Source organism: Larus michahellis, chromosome 3 (assembly GCF_964199755.1).
Source record: "Larus michahellis chromosome 3, bLarMic1.1, whole genome shotgun sequence".
NCBI lineage: Eukaryota > Metazoa > Chordata > Aves > Charadriiformes > Laridae > Larus > Larus michahellis.
In genome coordinates this window covers 111,984,406-112,004,864 of record NC_133898.1, presented here as the reverse complement: position 1 = coordinate 112,004,864, position 20,459 = coordinate 111,984,406, and the positions used below count along the sequence as shown (strand labels likewise).

Sequence of the window (20,459 nt, the reverse complement as noted above, 5' to 3'; positions counted from 1 at the left end):
CCTACGAAACTTATTCCAGAATTCTTAAATAGCCTTAGTATTAGAAAATACACTCTATCTTGCTGCCACACGCCAACTTTTTGTCCTATCCATAGTGGTGAGGGAGAACAGTACAACTCCTCTTTTTTAACAGCATACTTGAAATTTTTTATTGCACTTTCTCCTATGTTTCTTCTTCTAGAATGAGAATCAATTTTCAAGCAAATCAGTGTTCATCCCTGTCTCACAGATAATGCTTTCTGGATTCTCTGATCATTCTTGCTGTTCTTCTCTGCGCTCTCTCCTCTTACTTCGCACCGTCCCCGAGTGCCTGCTGATCTCCAGCCTATTTCTCACCAGCAGCGAGAATGGAAGAAGTACATTATGTTTCCCATGTGAACATGAAGTTTGCTTTTATGCTACAGTATTTTGGAAGTCCGACTCATTTACCCATGCGTAGTTTGATTACCCTTAGCCTAACTCCTTCCTACAGAACAGTGTCTTGTTAGCTGTTTCCCATTTTGTGTATTTGCGTATTACTCCCAGTCTTTGGTAGTATTTTGCCTTTGCTGTTTGAATCACAGCCAATTTAACATTTCAGTTTCTCAGCTTGTCAAGATTATTTTGCATCCTGATCCTACCCTTCATAGTGTCTGTACCACTCCCAGCTTGGTATCATCTGTACGTTTTACAAGCCTGCTTCTAATTTCATCATACAAGCACCTAAAAAAAATATCAAACACTGCAAACCCTACAGATCCTTGTGGAAAAGATCATCTAGCAAGTCCTTCTAGTCTACCAGCGAATGACTTTCCAAGTAAACTTTTCAGACATGGCAAACATCCATCTTAAGGTTTCATCTAGATTTCTTCCCAATTTGCTCATGGGAGTATCACAGCGGCAGTGTCCAAAGCCCTGCCGACACCACTAATATAACAGGGACTGCTTTACCTCTAACCACAAGACCTCTCTCTTGACAAGAAATGATTATTCTTTATATTTAGGGGATGATCCAATTGAACATTGCACTCAAAGATGCAACTGTCCCTCTACCAAAGCGTTTATGGAATACCCATTAATACTCTATCTAATGAAACAGATTAATTTCTCTCAGATGTAACTGGACTCAAACAAAACAAACATTCATTCTAAAAACTTATACATTCATTTAAAATGACAAAGGATACAATTTCTCCCTATAAATACCACTAAAGGTGTAAACCACCAAGAAAATAATTACATTTAACTAAAGGATAATGCTGGCACAAGTGTAAATGAATCCGCCCTCAAATATTTTTAGCCTGGAAATTAGAAGGAAGTCCCTAACCATGAGAATAATAAATTTCTAAAACAACTACCATTTTGCTCCACTGGGAGCTTGATGAGTCCAAATATAATATGCTTTGAGACTAATCACACCGTATTTGTGATCATGAAGAGTTCTCATTTCTTAGCAGCATCTTGTATGTTCTCAGTAGACCTGCCAAACTTTTAATTCTCATTTTTTCCACAGAGGCGAAACAGTTTACTATTTTTTTTTTTTTGGCACAACATTTAAAAGAAAGAATTAGCTTTAATTAGTCATTAAAAGGGTACATTTTTAAAGTGGTCTCCATCACTTAATTTATTTAACTTAGTTCAGAAAACATGACTATAGTATCTAATAAAAATTATTAGCACTTGGAATAAAAATGAAAATTCCTCTGTTAACCTCAAATAATCATAATCTCTAACAAGGACGCTCCAACATACTATGCGCTTAAGTTTGTTTGTCTGGAAACCAAGCTCCCTGTCTTCTCAGGGCTATAACCTGGATAAAAGAAGGAAACTCTTAAATGTTTTCTAGGTGACGGCGGCAGTTCTACAGCGTGTCTGAGCGCTGCATGCAGTTTAAGGCAGTGAGAAATGAGTTTTTTAGTGAAATTCTGGCTCACTGAAGTCAGTGGGAACTTTACCGTTACTTTTAGGGAAAGGAGAATGTTGTTCTTTGATTAAATTGTTAGCGTAATTTTCTATGGCATGTTCTTTGTTCACTAATGCACATGCATATACTTTTAATAATAGAGGTGCTTTATATTTCCTAATGTTAGCTAATACCACATGGTAGAAGTTTTTATGTTTTGACCACTGCCTCTACAATTTGATACAGGCAACAGTTTTTAAACGCAACAATTATGCACTACATAGCCGTCAACAGCAGTATTACCAAGCAGATTTAGAATAAAATGCATACCTGAAGAAAAATCCTTCCAATTCCACTCAACAGCTGAGGCTCTTGCTGTGGGTAGTACTTGACGACGGTGCGATAGGCATCTACAGCAAGCACATAGTCCTAAGGGGTGAAAAGCACAGGACCAGATATTTAAGCTCAGCATTCCTCAGTCTTTACATTGCCTTCTTTTTAAAGACATATTCAAACAGAATTAAAGTAATTGCAACTTGTCAGTGGGACAGAATTTCCATCTATCACAGTAGGCACTAGTTGCTGACTACATTGGTCTTTACTCAGCTCTACTGCAACTGCATGCACAGGGGATGTTCCTTTTCTTTTTTTTTTTTTTTCGCCAACTAGATCATATTCTGTTTGTAGCTAAAGGCCCAGAACAAAAAATCTGAACATTTACTTTTCATCTTAGATGATGATTTAGGATGAAAGCCAAAAGCCTTACGTGTGACTGGGGTAGGCACACTTGAGAAGTGTCTCACGTTTCGCGTGTATGTGTAATTTACATGCTTTAACAAACTGTGCTCCGAAGCTTTGGGAACCGCTTGTGTACGTGCTCTTGTGAAAAATATCATGTGACAGAAGCTGCAATTCAGGCACATTTTCAGATGACGCACTAGCACTGCTGCCGAGGGAAACAAGACCTTTTCTATCCCTCCGTCCAAACCCGTGCTCCATTCTACCATGCTGTGTAAAAGGAGAACGAGCAGGTAATCTGAATAGAAAACTGATTTGGGGTAAAACTAAGTGAGGGGTGGGCTGGTTTTGAACGCCAGGAAGCTTTGCAAGTGACACCTGCGCCTACACCTGCCCAAAGACTGTGCTGGCCAGTGGCAGCTCTGAGATCTGCCCGCTCCAAGGTGCCATGCAACCGTACCCCCCAGGTAACGACCAGCGACAGAGGATTAAACAACATCATGGTCCAATTTCCCACAGGAAAGAAACGCCTGTGTGACTGGCTACTGCAACCCAGCTGTTTCATGGTTAAACTGCAGAAATTCAACGATCTGGGCAGTAAATGACTTTTAAACCTGGCTACGTGGTCTTTGGCAGGCATACATGAGAAACTCTAGGCTGACTGGAAGACGCGTAGGGGATACGTTCACGGGGCACAGGACTGCACTAGCCTCAGCTATGGCATCTTGGAACAATCCAGAGCAAAAGCAGAGAAAACCTGCATTTGGTTATAAAAGCCAGGCATACGCAAAGACAGAAGACCCCCTGTGCCGTACTAATTTGGTGCTTGCTGACAGTACTGCCCTTCAACTTAATACAAGAACTTGTAGTGGGTGTTAGGAAGCAAAAGACATCAAAGAATAATCTTTCAAAACTGCACAGGTGTCTTGGGATACTCTCTACCCTACCATTTTTCTTGGTCAAATTATAGTGCTCATTTAACTTGTCTCTAATGCGATCACAGCTACTGGCAAAGGTGCTTTTTCTTCATCTGCTGCTTAATCTGAGGAGGCAATGTGCCGCAGGCGTAATGAATTTCTTTTACTGAGGTCACACTTAAAAGGATTGAACCCTACTTGACCCATGCACCGGGTCACCATTTGGAACATACTAATTGTTTTGTACACCCAAAAAATCAGAAGTCTTTGCAATCTGATCTGTGTATGAGAGAAATTACACGCCCTGTAATAGTAGAGGCTGACTTAAACAGCCCAGGAGGCACGCTGCAGGACCTTTCTTTTGCAAACAATTTGTATACTGTGCGTATAAGAATTAATTCTGAACAGTTAATTATTAACACTTAAGAGTTTATTTATTGCAAATCTAGTATGCCATGCCACGTTCATGCTTATTATTTGCAATGGAAAGAGTTCAGAGCAAAGACAACAGGCCAATGCTGATTTATTTAGCATTCAGAACTCAAATGTGATGAAGTTTATGCTACCAAAATTTTTCATGAATTTATGACTTAGGAAAATCTCAATTTTTCACTGTAACAGCTCACACTAAAGGACTTCATTGATCATGGAGTCCCACTGTGTTAGGCAGACATAAAGAACTCGGAATAGGGACCCTCTGAACTGGCTCCTTAGAGGAACCCCAGCCATGCTGTATTAGCTATTAAAACCTGCAGGTGTGTAATCTGTAAAATCTGAAGGATTGTCCATGACAGTGAATTTTATCCCTTTAAGCCTAAAATGTGCTCACTGGAGAAATAATTTTATTGTATCAAATGCTAGCTTTTGTGCTCCATGTCTTCCATTCTGCGGTCTGAAGCTGACCTTTCCCCAGCGCTCGGACTCACGCGCGCTCTCAGGCTTAGGCTACAGAGCCACGAGGGACGGGGGCTTTACCGTCACAGCCCCAAACTGATGTAGGAACAGAACAGCTCCTGGGAGATCAGGCAGTTAAGCTGATAGAAAGGTGCTTCTGTCAGCTTAGTTTACAGCTTAGCACGAACTGACTGCAGAAAAGTCTCGGCCAGAAGCAGCTGCAGGAGGGGGCACTGTTTGCAGTTATGACACCACAGGCTCCCCAGGGCAGGCAGCAGCCAGCCTTGGTAGGAACAAGCAGCCAAGTCTTGGAGGCCCATACTGAGGGGGCTTCATGGACTTGGCCTCGTCAGCCAAACAAACCCTCCTCTCCTTTTGTATTCCCTATCAATTATACGGGTGTCATGAGGATGGGGGCAGACTCTTTTCAGTGGTGCCCAGCGACAGGACAAGGGGCAACAGGCACAAACTGGAACACAGGAAATTCCACCTCAACATGAGGAGGAACTTCTTAAGGGCTACCAAGATGATTAGGGGACTGGAACACCTCTCTTATGAAGAAAGGCTGAGGGATTTAGGTCTCTTCAGTCTGGAAAAAAGACGACTGAGGGGGGATCTTATCAACACTTATAAATAGTTAAAGGGTGGGTGTCAGGAGGATGGGGCCAGGCTCTTTTCAGCGGTGCTCAGCAACAGGACAAGAGGTAATGGGCGCAAACCTGAACATAGGAAGTTCCATCTAAACATGAGGAGGAACTTCTTTCCTTTGAGGGTGGCAGAGCACTGGCACAGGCTGCCCAGAGAGGTGGTGGAGTCTCCATCTCTGGAGACGTTCAGAACCCGCCTGGACGCGTTCCTGTGCAACCTGCTCTGGGTGACCCTGTTCTGGCAGGGGGGTTGGACTCGATGATCTCCAGAGATCTCTTCCAACCCCTACCATTCTGTGATTCTGTGATCAAGTGACTGTACATCAGCACATGCACTATAACTAGGAGTATGTCAACATTCACACCTCCTAAAATGTGAGAGCAGAGGTGAAGCATTAAGAGTCTGTGCACTGTGTTTGGGGATATGGCACCCTGTTTCCATATGACAGCGCAGCACAGAGCAGCCGTGCTTATCTATCCCATGCCTTGCAGTACCTATCACAGGAATGGGACCCATTTCTTACAGGAGATGACAAGAGACTAGGTTATGTATGTCCAAACCACCCCTAAGCATAGGCAAGGATGGCCCGAGGAAGAAACGGTAAAACATTATCGCAATATCCAGGCTCACTTCTAAATAAATCAGTCTCATTTTGTAGTTACTCCAGGATTCCACAGCGAGTTTTATAAGCATTTATACTCTTTCCCCTGACACTACCAGATTTCGGGAGTATCCTACACGTGATACAGAATGATACTATTCCATGGTAAGTTATAAAAGCATCCTGTCTGACAGTTCCTTCTAAAGAAGGACACTGTAAAGTAGATGAGATTTGCTCTCATTTACTAAAGACTTTGTTTTCATTCCCAGGTTTACTAATGTGACATCAAAAATTGTGAGAATGGTGAACAGACACCCTCCCAGAGGAGCGAAGTCATGGCTGATACAAGCTGTGGCTGTGAGGAGTAAGACGTATCAGGCACTGCCAGTAAAAAACCCAATGACTACAGCTTGTGATCTTAAGACTTAAAGGTGGGGCTGATTTAATTTGATTTCTTTAATTTCTAAAGATTGTGAGCCTTCAGATTTTCCACACCTTCATAAAAAATCCCAAAAGAAGGAGTGAAGTTACCCAATTCAGGATGCGAATGTTGGCCTGTTGTTTTATAATTCAGTATCTCTTTTATTAAGAAAATTTGGTGCTAACATTAAATATACTCATCCAAAATAGTTCTAGTAAGCCATTGGATCTACTTGCACAAAAATGGCAAGTGGGGTTTGTTTTTCCTTTAATGCACTGCGGTATAACTGTATTTGCCTTCATGGTCACTGCATTGTCACCACCAGTGACAATATTTTAAGTACTTAAAATATTAATTATGAGATATTTAGAAATTTGCATAAAAGACCATGATGTGTAGAATGCTGACAGTAGGTGCAATAGACCTTACACACTAAAAATCAGCTTTAGTTATACAAAGTGCATAGTTCATAAATACTATATTTTGGGAAGAGAGGACAGGGATAACTCACCTTCCCTCTCTATCCAGTGCACCTGTGGAAGGGTTATGAAGGCAGAGATTCACAGTGTTACGAATCCAAAGAACAGTACTGCAGCACAGTTAGGCAAAAGACATGATGATTCACGCAGTCTTTCTCCTTTAAATCATAGAGGAACCAAAGTCCTTAGGCATCAGTCCCTTGCGTCATTAGTACAAGCTGTTACCTCCTCCTTTGCACAGTTTTAATTGTATTAGACCCAAATTAAAATCAATTCTAACGCTTTTGTTTTTACGAAGGGCAAGTTCTACAAAAGCTGAGACAGCACTGAAAGAAATCTAAAAAAGTGCAAAATGTGCCTTTAATTAGAGTGCATTTATAATATATATGGAAAGTACTTAAGTGTTTATTCCTCAGAGAGGTAAAAGTCTGGTAAGAGAATGTCAAAAACAATTTTAGCTCAGATGAAAAGAACTTAAAAAGTTTTCAAGACGCTTTCATGGTGATTTAGTAAAATGACAGATGTTTTGCAATTAGGTTGTTGAAATGAAGCAAAGCACAGCCTCAGTTGCATTTTAAATGACTATTCCCTCATGCTCCTATATTCAGGGTACGCTTCCATAGTGACTTAAGGCCACAGCTCTTGTAAATGGAAGTCTACAGTGACACACGTTACGTGGTCTCCCCTTCCCTTCCTGCTGTATTTCCACCTCCTCCCTTAAGTTGCCCCTTGTTCACATGAAATGGGAAAAGCCGATACAGGTGATATGGCCGAGATCCAGCATTTCTGTGTTTTTGTCACTTGGTTAAGTCCAACAGTGGCGCACGGAAGGAAGCTAGAATACATTTAAGAAAGGTTGTACAAAGAAAGGGGAATGAAGAGGGAAAGACCACATAGTAAGACTGCCTCACACCGCTGCCGAACTGGACCATCGGTCACACAGATAACGGGACGCAGCAGTTGAACTCAGGACCTAGGAAAGATGGTCCCAGGGTAAAGGAGATGTGTGGTTCATCTCCTGTTCCACTGTAGGTTTCCTGCGCAAGTCTGGGTGAGTCACTTCGTTGCACCTCACTCACTACCTCCCAAACAATATACCCCTCCATCTCCAGAATTTAATGAGATGTTTAGCTGTCAAACTAATGAGGCTGTGTTTAAAAAGACAAAAATCATTGTGCTACATAAACAGAATTCTTTGAGTCAGGTAAGTAATGCATAAGAGAGATAACATGAAATAAACTTAATTAGAGGTGAGAATAATGGAAATAGATTTAAATAGTTATAGGCTTAACATTTATTCAAAGTATTTTTTTTTTGTTCTTTATTAAATACTACTGAAGTTTTTCGGCCACAGAAAGAGGTTAGTAAAAATACAATAATCAATTTTTCTTTTTTATACCAATGTCGCGTAATTTTACTTTAATAAACTATTATTATTAATCTACTAATAGCATAAGCTATTCCATCCACCCAATAGTACTTGGGGATCAAACATGACCACATTGCAATATCGTAAACGTTCACTAGATGGCAGTAGACGGCACTGACTTGGAGAATGAGATCAGTTGTGGGTTGTTTTTTTTTTTTAAATTACGCTTGAAATACTCGAATAAAAACAAATGCAGTTTTTAAAGTGTAGTACACAACAGCAACAAAAAATTATACATATGTAGAAATCTGTTCAATGAATATAATTGTTCATGAGAATTAACAAAAGTGTGTTTGAAAATTATTTGAAGAAATGATGTCATACTGACTAGAAGGTGGAGATGATGATTATAGCATTGCTGCATGTTAGAACGGTCTTAAAAATTATTACATTTATAAATAGCCAATATAATTCTTTCAGAGAGGATCTGTCACATAAGCAGAAAAGTTAACTTCATTTACTATGATTTTAACTGCAACATTACTATGTTTGAAAAATCTTTCTTAAAAACTCTCCAGTACTCCACATAGGGGTATTTCTGAAAACTGGGCAACTCACGACTACTCCGCAACCAATGCACTGAAATGCAAGTTTGACATGGAAGTAATTACGCATTAACCAGCAGTTGTGGGTAATCTCGAAGTTATTGTGGAACCATAAATTTCTGACTTAACAACTGTGAGATAGGCCCTAAATACAATTAGTCTTAAGAAGTATCTGAGCTGCAGCATTTCTGAAGTACCATCTCCAAAAGGCGATACTTAGTATTCACAAATATATTTCTATGACTAGAAGCAAATAGCGCTAAAAGGACCAAAGCAGAAGAAAGGTGCAAACTATGCATGCACGTGGATTTGTATGTACATGAGAAGAAGAACTGAAAGTGTTAAAAACAATTCACAGTCAAAAGCAAAGTAAACTTCTTGAAAAAATATATTACCAGGATTTAGGAAAATTTATGTATTGTACTTTGTTTGGGATGGCAACTTTGCTTTCCTCCACTTGCTTTTTGAAAAAGAAAAGTTCCTTAAAAACTGAACCTATGTCAAGTTTCTACTTCAAACACAAATGATTACTAATTCTTAAAAATACCTCACGGTTTAAGGGACAATTATTTCCATTCAAGAGAGAAATGTTCTGATCGCAATATCATTATAAATACAAATTTCTGTTTTCCATAATTCTCATAGAAAAGGATATTCCATTTCATGTAAAGCTGTATTTAGATAACTGGATCTTATCTAAAAAATGCATGTTTTTTGGGGTATTGTAATATTAAGAATGAAGCCCCGTTTGGGAAATAGCTTCGTAAATATCAGAGGGTCAGGTTTGGCATGACCTTGGGCAACCAAAGGGCAGGGAGCAAGGAGTGCAAATCTTGGCCCCTGAAGATTATACCGCTGACAGCTCTGCTCCGAGGCTGCTGCTGCTAATTGATTTGTGAAGTACAGCTAAACTCGGGGAAAGAGCAGTTTGCTGCAAGAACGGCAATATCTCTGTTTCCCTGACCATGGGCAGAAGTTGTTTTATTTCTGCTTCTTGAATATAAGGAGAAGCTGAGTATTGCACCAAATGGAGGACTGGTAAAAAAGTCAGGAGGAATCAAGGGCAAAAACCCAACAACGGAAGCTAGTCACTTTTGCTTTTATTCCTTTTTCTTCCGCCACTACCCACTAGTGAGGGTTTATACTTGAAAGAAGATATCTTACAATCGAGATAAGCTGACAAGGGAGGATGTATTTAGATGTTCTAGATCATATACAAAGGCTACAGTATTATTAATGCTCACAAACAGAGCAACATTCCTAGTGCACAGTTTGAAAAAGACAGAGCACGTAATTGCTTTTAATTACAGCATTTAGTTAAGTGTTTGAAAAATTCAATGTAAAAATGCAAATTCTGTATTGTTATTGCATGTTCTCCGGGATGATTTGGGGAGAAGTAAGTACAGATATGTTCCCGAAGAACATTACTGCAAATGGTTATCTATTAATAAGACATTATGAAGTCTAATTAATTCTTCACTAAGCAAAAACTCCATGTACAGTCAGGTAGTCTTCCCTTATCTATGCACCAGTAATTCTCTGGCACTTTCTCCAACATTCTATTCCGGAATATACGGTACCTCTGCAGTTGCTGCCACCCACGTACCTTCATCATTAGCAGACAGTTTGCCATGGAGTACATCACCCGGCCCAGACGTGACCTCCACAGCTGAACAGAGGCTGCAAAGTAAGAGCAGCTTGTGAATTCGCACAAATAAATTAGAGGTTCTTTCTTGCCATCAATTATTGGTCCTGTGAATTACGATTTTGAAAGATCCCCCTCATTAACACCACTGGGTTTTAGTCTAGAATTTTTAATTCTCAGCCACACGGCACCATGAGATGGAAAATTCTGCATCTCTCCGAGGGAATTGCTCAGGCGGCTCTGGGGACCATACACGATGCAACAATGCAGAGCCATCGATAGCCGCTCAGCTTGGAGCTCAGGCCAAATACTAAACGCTAAAATAAGCCACACATTTTCCATTATCAGAACAAAAGGTGCGTAAAAAGATTCAAGTGATAATGAGCATCAGTTTAAAAACATGTAATCTACAGCATTAAATCTGGCAAACTCAAAAATCAAACATAGCTAAAATGTCCTTCCAGAGCCAAAACATGCAGGGCAAGAACTGTCTGAGCATGGGACTGTTTGTGCTTGCCTCTGGCTTAGAGATATGCTGGAAAAAATCTGCCAAGCCTGTCTGCTTTCCCCATGCTCCTGGAGCTTGCAGGCATTAAAAGCTGCAGCAGCAGATTTCTCTCTCTTGCTTTGCAGACAGACTCCTGATGTTGTAAGAGGATGGTTCACACAGATCCTTATTTTCTTTTGTGTTACAGCACCATAGATCAATGCTAGAAATATTCCTCTAATCCTCAAAAATAAACATTACGAGTATTAATGCAGTACATTTGGAAAATGAATGTATCTCAGTCAATCAGCTGTCAAGGTCACTGTAATGATTTGAAAGGGGGGGAGGAAAGAGGGAAGAGGCTATTTCAGTGAGATTGTGATAACTGAGACCACTCATTTGTATCAATAACGTAGTCTCTGATGAAAGCATGGCAGGTCACATAGATAATTCTTTCAGCACACATAAATGCCATTACGAATAAGAAGAGAGCTTGGTGAAATGTCTACGCTCCTTCCTAAAAAGAAAAACTCCTTCAATCCTCTCCAACAACACAGCAAAAAACCCCAACCCACGAATACTTCCAAATTATCTTTGTCAACAGGAGCATAATGTGGCACCCAAGACTGAACCCACTGTACCTTAAAATCATTTGTTACTCCTAGCTTTTGTTTTAGAAATTCCCCCTTGACCGCACATTCCTACTGCTATTAACAGAGAGGATGCTGTAAACCATGAGCAAGTATTTTATGCAACATTTCTCATCTTTCCTTGTGGGTATCTGCAAAACCTGGACATAATTAAATAACTCCTTTATTATTTCACTTACGTTAACCTCTCCTTTTTGCATGTGCTCATAGTTTGGTAACCACATTCAGCTTTTTAGGACTTAGGTGACAACAAACTAAATACTGATTCCTGCAGTGGAGATATCTAGGTTTCCTGTTAACAATGCATTAGCACCACCCATGGTTCTCAAAATGGACTGCAAAGCAGACAGACCAGGTGTCTTCAGTCTGTGCTATAAACTGAACAGGAACCTGATCTGGAAATGCCGTAGCCCTGTGGGATGAGGCTTCTTTAGCACTGGCAGAAAGGCATTAAAGAAAACCTGCAAAGCAATGAACAAAATCAAAAACCCAACAGCTGATCATTGTATGTTATTGAAGTGCCTGAAACCCGCTCTGCAGGTCCATGCAGCCATGCTTCCACTCCAAGCATTTGTTTCTCCTTGTTATTTATGAAGGACTCCGTACTCCACACCGCCAGTCGTTTCCATAGGAGCTCTGCGCACCGTGAAGTTGCAAAATTGGCATCTTATAGAATGCGTTACCAGGCAAGTGGTGCAATGCTAAATCTCTCTGCCTGTTGAAAAACTGGCACTGTGTTCCAGACCGGAGGAGAGGTACATGATAAGTCGATTGGTGCGTCACCTTCTTACACCAGCAATAAGGAAATTACATGCTAAGCATAATCCCTATAATGAATTAAGGCTGTCTTCACATAAAGTTAATAAGGTTTGCTTCAGCTAGTCTCACATGAAAAAAACCAAACCCATTATCAGCCTCCTGGAGCTCCAAATGCAGCGAAGCAGCAGACAGGGAGCAGACCTGGCTGACCTCCACCGACAATAGCAGTCAACACTCTCTGCAAAGGTCCCACGGGCTTTTTGGCTGTCTTAAACCTACAGGCAGCTGCACAGTAGGCATATGAAGATCTCTCCAAATTTTCAGCAGCCTTGTCCCTAGGTAACTACTAGCTGCTGCTTTTCTAACTACGCCTCCTCCTGAGCTCATCTCAGCTCTAAAGCAGCAGCAGAGAGGAAAAGCAAGGAGCCAGAAACTCCGGAGTGAAACAGACTGCAGGCCGCAGGATTACGACACAGCTGGGAAAAAGTTCTTGTACCTTAAAGGGGGATAAGTGTCTTGGTTTTAAAGGGGTAAAAAGGAAAAGAATGTGAGGATAACAAGGACAAAAATGAGGGCAGAAAGGGGATAACAGGGAAAAGCAGGTAGGAGAACAGAGGCAAGAAGAATAGGTAGATACAAGGAGAAAAGAACAGAAACTGGAGTGCTGTGGATAAATCTTCAATATCAGATGATTTCTCTTAACACTTTTGAGAAGAGTAAATGTATTCATTTGGCTATATTTGCAAATGCCTTTATGATACACACTGGCTACATGTGCACTCACTTTTTTAGGACATACCTAGATGGTGTATTAAGTCAAGTACAATAACACATTAAAGCTGCTTTACCTCCAGCCAACTTGAAGATCAGGCAGGAGAGTTCAGACAGGTCTGCGCCCTTCCACGCAGACATTGTTTTAGGGAGTTGTTTACAATAATGTTTTAACTCTGTTAATAGCTCTACTCCGCCTCTTCCTGTCTCAGAGGCAGACTTTTACTTCCCACAGCCTCCAGCTGAACGTTATCCTAGAAGGAAGCTGGTAAGATTTCCTTGGACTATTAGCTGAAGCTGAAAGGTTTGTTTTCTCAGTATGATGTTTTTAACTTGCTAGGCACCATGAGTGGTTTGCATAATCCGTAACAATGCCCCAGATTTCACCTCTTGTCCAATTCTTAAGTGTACTCAAATGACCTCATTAGTATAAATTCTGTCAAAAAACCTCAAACCCCAGAATGCTTGGACAACTAATTTGCCTGGATGACCCCTTTTTAATGCAGAAATTTATCCTATACTATTGAAGTTAAACAACTAAGATAGAAGGAACAGGAAAAAAACATAATTGCATACAAAATCATGAAAATGACAACGTAGATTAGTATCATCTAAATCTTATCCTAAAAAGTGACTTAGGTAATTCAGGAGTCTAAGTACCACGCAGCTACAGTGAGACTCAGCCATCTACGTAGCCACATCCTAGGCCACTGTAGCCCTTGTATGATGGCAGTTTGATCTAAAGAATTTTAGTGGATTTCAGACATGAGGACTGAGAGGAGCCAGTCAGCCACGGCCTAAGATGAAACATCCATCTAACCGCGACAGCAATACACTTATATATTCATCACTGAAGGATAGCACACACGTTCATTGTTTCTTCTAAGTAGGAAAAAAAAATGATTTAGTACATCGGTTTGATCAAGGGCAAAACTGTGAAATTAATTCCAGCAAATAGAAGTACAAGGTGTATCATTTTGGAGGCTGAGCAGGGTATGAGATTACAAAAATACTGTTTTAACAACTCTGGGGCACTCTTGTGAAAACTTCTGGCATACTTAGACAAGCGATAAAAACACACTGCCTGTGAAAAAAATGTTTAAAGAATACCTACCTTGTCTGTTCTCCTGTGTAATGTTAGTCATACTTCCATCTTCAGCTAAGCCTTGTTCCAAATTTTCTAATATCTGTAGCAAATTTTAAAGTAACCAACATGAGTTTAAACAGCACTATATATTAAATGCAAATTATCTACAATTGATAGTCTACATGTAAACCAATTCAGGCAGGAATGCTTCACCTAGGTACAGTTCAAAATTACTGACTATTACCATAGCTAAATCAATTGCACAAAGGAAGAAAGCCATTGTACGTTAGAAGGATGTTAGAGTTCAGGTTTATGATACTTACAGAACATTAAATGTCAGCACACTCTGGGGACATGCACATTTTGTTAAGCAAAACATGGAATATGCTTCACCAGAGAATGAATGTTAATGATCACAAAGAAAGTCAAACTGATTTTTCATAGAAAGCCACTGCCTCATGACTCCCCCCATTCCCCACCACGTGTGGGCTCTGGTTTCATCCTTTTGTCCTTAATGAAATATTCTTAGTTCTTACTGCAATTTCCTTCTCAAAGTTTGGGTTTTATTGCTTCTTTTTATTTATTATAGATTTTAAATCATGTAAATTGTTGAGTAAATGAAACATTTGTTGTATTATTAGATGAACGAAAACGTATACTTAATGAAGTTTGTGTCTTAAGCACTTTTAAAATAAGTATGCAAAGTTCCATTTGAAATGCAAGTCAACTTTCCTTTTTCTAATCCCATTACAGTTTCTCCAAATTTGTTTTCTGATTCCCACAGATCACCCCATTTTTCCTGTTACAGATTTATAACTTTGGTTGTAGAACAAAGCTTGAGATTTCCTTCAAAAAACCATTACAGGCACTTGCTCTTTAATCAGCCACAGTGGTTAGCCAATTAGGGAAATACAAGGCGCTTCCTCTTCGGAGCACCGAGCGCACTTCCGAACACAGAGCACTCAGCTTCTGTCACTGTAAGTAGTAATCGTTTTTTCCTACACCAGCAAAGCATTTAAATTGTGCTCGCTGCTTTGTAAGCAAACACTTAAAAACAACACAGGAAAACCTCCAAAGCAAAGACAGGTAGGATTAATCTGGCCTCAGACAGCGTGTTGGTGCCTTCTACAGCCAATGAGGAGCAATCGGTACATCCAGGAAGCGAGTTCATGCTACCTAATTTAGACATCTTAAGGTGGAAGGAATTGCCCTAAGAGATGCCAAGCTCTTTTCACAGTCTACAGCGAAAGCTTTAAGTTAAGTGCCATAAATTTTGCTACAAGGAACTTAAGAGCAAGGAGAGACACATGATGAAACGACAGCAGTTACCACATGCCAGCTGAGCCAGGGGAATTTTCCCGATAAGAATTGTTAGCCTGTGACAAATTCAAGGTAATATGATTTAGCGTAAACCCTTGTTCACAGAGGACTAGGCTAAGTTGCCTTACCTCAAATTCTGAGAGGCTAGGAGCGTACACCAGTAGATACTGCAGCTTAGTGGCTAGGTAGCAATTTCTGAGATCGCCGTGGCACGCCTGCGAGACTGAATCTCAGTCCCACTTTTAAAAGCAGCGTAGCCACTTAGAAATCACATAGAAACCAAAGCACCACATTTAAGTGTTAAATGCCTAGTGTGTAATGAGGCACCCTGCTAGAGAAAAAAATTTCCACTCTTATCTCCCATAAACCAAACCCACTTTATGGTCTATTTTCTGGCCAGTCTAAAACCCACAACCTTCCTCTTCCCCTGAAAAACATCTAGTGACCACTTCTCATTCCCAATGAAGCTCCAAGGTCTCACTCCTGAAATGGCCTAAACATAACAAGATGCCTTCATCAACGAGACATGCTGTCTTTTTCAAAAAGACAATGGCCCTTCTCTGAAAACACGCTCACTAAAATAACCAAAAAATTAGATATCAGCATACAATTAGAGTACTACATTAACCATTCCGTGACATTACTTGGGGATATCTAGCCATCACCTCAAGCTCAACATAATTAAAACAGAACTCAATGCTGATTTGAAGCTAATTGGTTTATTCCCTAGATTTATCTCCTTTTGCCCTTCTTAAGTATAGGAACATTATCTGCAGTCTTTCAATATTTGGGTATTTCCCCAGTTTTCCAAGAATTGTTTAATAATAATTAATAATTTAATAATGATTCAGGTAGTTCCTCAGTGTAAGCTATCTGGGTTAGATGACATGAAATATTTAATTTTAGCAAATCCCTTCATCCCACTTTTCCACAGATGGTAAAATGTTTATTCTAGCAATACCACATGGAATAGCTCTAAACATTGTTGTTTGTGATATAAAGGGAAATAGGATTGAACACTTCTACCACTGACTTTAAACATCAGTTTTATGTATGACCTATGCTTTTGCTCATTTTGAATATTTATAAATACACACTCATTAGCTTTACTGGCTAGTATTATTTCACCGATTCTTCTGTTTCATTCCCTACCAATCGCCTGTATACTGTTAACCACTAACCTATGTGCACCACCAAAGCAAAAACAATCAGTAGCTAAAAGAGGCTGAAAAGTTCATCAATTTGGAAGCGAAACAGAAGACCAGGAGATAGGAAGAGTGCGTATGGCAGGGCCAGGGAGGAACAGAGTGGTGGAACTACAGGAGGAGTAGCTGATGGACAAATGGCACGATGTATTTTTGAAAAGTGTTGCAGAGGTAAGACTTGCAGAGGCTTTGTTAGGAAGCTGGACTGTTAACCCACTTGCCACTGCTCCACCCCCCTGGTAGAAGAGCCCAGTACAGCTCTGCCACTCGAAAGATTAGGGTTAAAAAGTAAAATATGCTACACTATGAGATGTATTTCCAAGAGCTCTCCCTTGATCAGCTAGGAAGCTTAGGTACAGCAAGGAGGTGTTTAGTTGAAGCATGGTTGTTGTTCTTTTCACATTCTCCATCTCCAGGTAAGCGACTATTAGCATGTCCTCAGCGGCATTAGTACTAAATTGATCACACCTATGTTTCTAAAGGAATACTTGAAAAAAACAAAGCCTTTTGCCATTTAAATTGCTATTGTTACTCTTACTGCTTGGCTGTTTGGAGAGCATTTATTTCAAGGGAGACAACTCATTGAGGCAATTCATGGGAAGCCACTGAGGCTGGTTGGGAAGACCAGCAATAACACAGGGACAGTAACAGTTTCACTGGATTTCTCCCCGAAGTTATAACAGGCATTTGGCATTACAGATTATTTTTTTCCCAAATGTTGCACCTACACCCAGAGATGATTACAAATTTGCAGGAATACTGGAAAAGGTAAAAACATTATTGCCTATACAAAGAAAACAAAAATTATGGGTTTTGCACTCCGCCTCCAATGCTGCTTCAGGTACCAGAAATACGTAAGTAGATGGGGACTGAAGAGACCGAGCTACCAAAATAGTGACAAAATAAATATGGTTAAGATGTTTAAGTCAAACGGCTAATCGGGAGTTGACAAGTGCCTGTAGAATGTGTACAACAAAAAACAAGAGGGAATTTAGCAGGTTAAAAAGAGGTATCAGATAGAAACAACACCATTACATTAAAGAAGCGAAACAAAAGAGGAAGACAAATTTTCTTATGATAAGAATGCATTAGCATTAGCCTGGAATAGCCTCCCAGGGGATGTGGCCTCAGCTCGGTAGGCTGCCTCATTAAAAACTCGAAAACAACCTTGCATTGCAGAGAGATAGACTAGGTGAGCTAATAGGTCTTTTCTCTCTTCTAGCTTTTATGACTCCAAGATCGTCTCATTTACATAATGACTATTCCTACGCCCTTCTGTAAATACGGATGACCAAAGATTATTTTCCCACTTTTTAAAATAGGGAAGTAAAACACTAGAGGCTTTTGGTTGAAAGCTCCCCAATTAATTCTGTTATAACCCAAATGGTTCCCAAGCGTCACATACAAATATTAAGACTAATGAGTGTACATCCTTTATGTTATTTTCTTGGTTATGCCACGGGTTTTCGTAAGTATTATGCATTTTATTCTTGAACATTCCAGGTGAGATCAGGATTATTCAACTAATAGCATTCTATACAAAAATCAAAACACATATTATCCACAATGTTTTCAATTTATCAACCCTGACTTCAAACAGTTAAATTATCACCAATTTACAACTGTCTTTTAAAAACATATTTATCTTTACAAGCTGTCCTTCTTCACACTCCTGTTTCTATAGTTGTCTTTGAATTGCTCCAAAAGACAAGGTATTTAATTGAATGCAAACAAGTGAAGTAATCTGCAATGAGGTGTCTGGAATAACTAAACAGAAATAGTCCCTTGTGAAGGATGGTACCTTTTATATTTTTGTTCATGGTTTTCTGTGTACTGTACTTTAAAAAGGAGCATCCATCAGCACAGACAATGGCTTGTCCTGGCTACTGTATCCTGGCTCTAGTGGAAGTTGTCAGAAGCAAAGGGAGATTGTTCTTTTTCTGCCCACAATTAAACACACTAAACCAGGAGAAACTTTGCAAACTCAGACACAGGAATGCAGAGAGAAAGAGATGGCCATCCACAAACCAACAACAAGTGCAGAGAACTCGGGACTCCTCAGAAAAGCTAGTGGAAGCCATACAGACAGACAGCCTCAAAGAAGCTTTCCCCAAGGGCACACGGGATCACACAGAATTCATAGTGACCTAGGCCGCTAGAAATTGATGGAGTGAGAACATGAGTAAACAAACCTGTTCTTCAAGAACTTAGCAGGCAGGGAAATACATATATATTAACTTGTAAATCTCCTTTATTTCCACTCATCTTCTCTAGCATATCCAGTTTCCCTTATTTAAACAAATAATCAGCCTCATTCATGTTCAAACAAAATCTTGTATTATAGTTTTAAAGTTTCCTTGGTACACAGGGTATGCTCTAAGGATATGCACTTCAAGGAAAAGCATGCAGCAGAGTCACCTCAAGGTTGTGGATGACTTTAAGGTCTTATAATAAAGAAAGGGGTGGGAGGAGCAAATTTCCTTTTCTTTCATTCCTCTATTGACTAATAATCTTTACTCTGTGGAGAATCATGGCTGATCACACTGTAACTAAGATATGGTGATTTCAATAATCAGCCAGATGCTTGATGAACACCCCACTCAGCAGTCGCTTCCTTACTCACATTCATACAATTTTCTCTCTCTGTTACAAGATAAAGGAACTTAGAAACCGGTTAAGTTTTAGTGGCACCTTCATGACTGAGAGGAGACAACGCAGCACTTAATACCAGATCACATAAAACCAAGATATGAAACAGCTGTTCTTGCTGCAGACTGGGTTAGGCAAATGTCAGTAGCACTGTGAAATCCTGTAATGGAGGAGTATGACATTTCCTAGAAGAAAAAAATTACTTCCAATGGAGGACTACTGATGGAAAAGGCTAGAGAGAACAGCCTGCCAGTAACATTGTTAGATGAGATGGTCACGAACACATAACAGCGTTCATGAAGTGCTAAAAAGTAGCACTTCTTGGCCAAATTGGATAGATCTCTCAACTGTTTCCAAATCAGTTCTTTCCAACTCTATAACAAATACCACATTCATCTCTCATTAGCTAAACCTTTCATCTTTTTCCCTTATAATACAAAGGACTGATTTGTTTTTACTCTAAACATTTGGTGATCCTAGTCACTACTGTGCTAGAAGCAAGCTGATTTTATATATGTAAGGCCGTTATAGCTACACAATTGGCAATTATCAAATCCCTTCACTTCTGCTACCCACATTATTTTTAGGAGTAAATATAGGAAACTTCCATGGGATACTAAAAATAAACATTAATCACATCTATTTATCTTACAGTTTTGAACTTCCAAGTGTCGTAGATAAAACAATAACGTTGCATTTCTTCTAGAGTTTACCACATTGCAACATTCATAGTCACTGTTACATTAGACTACTTGGGAAAGATTTCTGTAAAAAAAATTTAAGGATGAATGATTAACCGTCAGGGTATTTGGTTTAGTGAATAAGGTTAGTGGTCACACCACCATCATTCTAATTTCAGCACTGACAAATCCCATGTTACAATTTAGGCCATAATTTTGTATTATAGCACTTGACAAATCAAAACAAAAACCCCAAACCAAACTCAGCAGGTTGTATTTATATTCCCAAATGACTGTTGTTTCCAAAACCAGCTATTCAGACTATTTCTGAAGGATCAAGACTATTTTTGAAGGATCAAGATCATTAACAACTGTGTTTTGAGCTAGCTGGACACAGCTGAGTGAGGGAAGAAAGTTTTCCTAAATTGTCCCTAAACACATCTGCTTACTGTCCTCCATGCCTCGTCTGGCAAAAACACAAAAGCAAGAGAACTATGTTGCCCTCTCTTCTATTCATTTTAGTCAGAGCTATCAGAGAGGAGAGGCACTTAATTACTTCTATTACTGAGTTCCTTATTTGTATGAAGATGGAGTAAAAAATGTCATCATTGAAACTCAATGTTCTTTGTAAGGACAATAAAATATATTTCTT

General features: G+C 39.7%; 1 protein-coding gene across 8 annotated transcripts in view; it reads right to left on the bottom strand.

Annotated features, from left to right (window-relative positions):
- The window catches only part of TRAPPC12 (trafficking protein particle complex subunit 12), a 53,567-nt gene that overhangs the window by 5,142 nt on the left and 27,966 nt on the right, over positions 1-20,459 (bottom strand). For all 8 annotated transcript variants that reach the window (XM_074581763.1, XM_074581768.1, XM_074581761.1 and 5 more), the window contains exons 7-9: positions 13,981-14,053; positions 10,161-10,234; positions 2,213-2,311 (exon numbers count right to left, since the gene is read on the bottom strand). In XM_074581763.1, the coding sequence (XP_074437864.1) occupies positions 2,213-2,311; positions 10,161-10,234; positions 13,981-14,053 (246 nt within the window). The remainder of the gene's footprint in view (positions 1-2,212; positions 2,312-10,160; positions 10,235-13,980; positions 14,054-20,459) is intronic.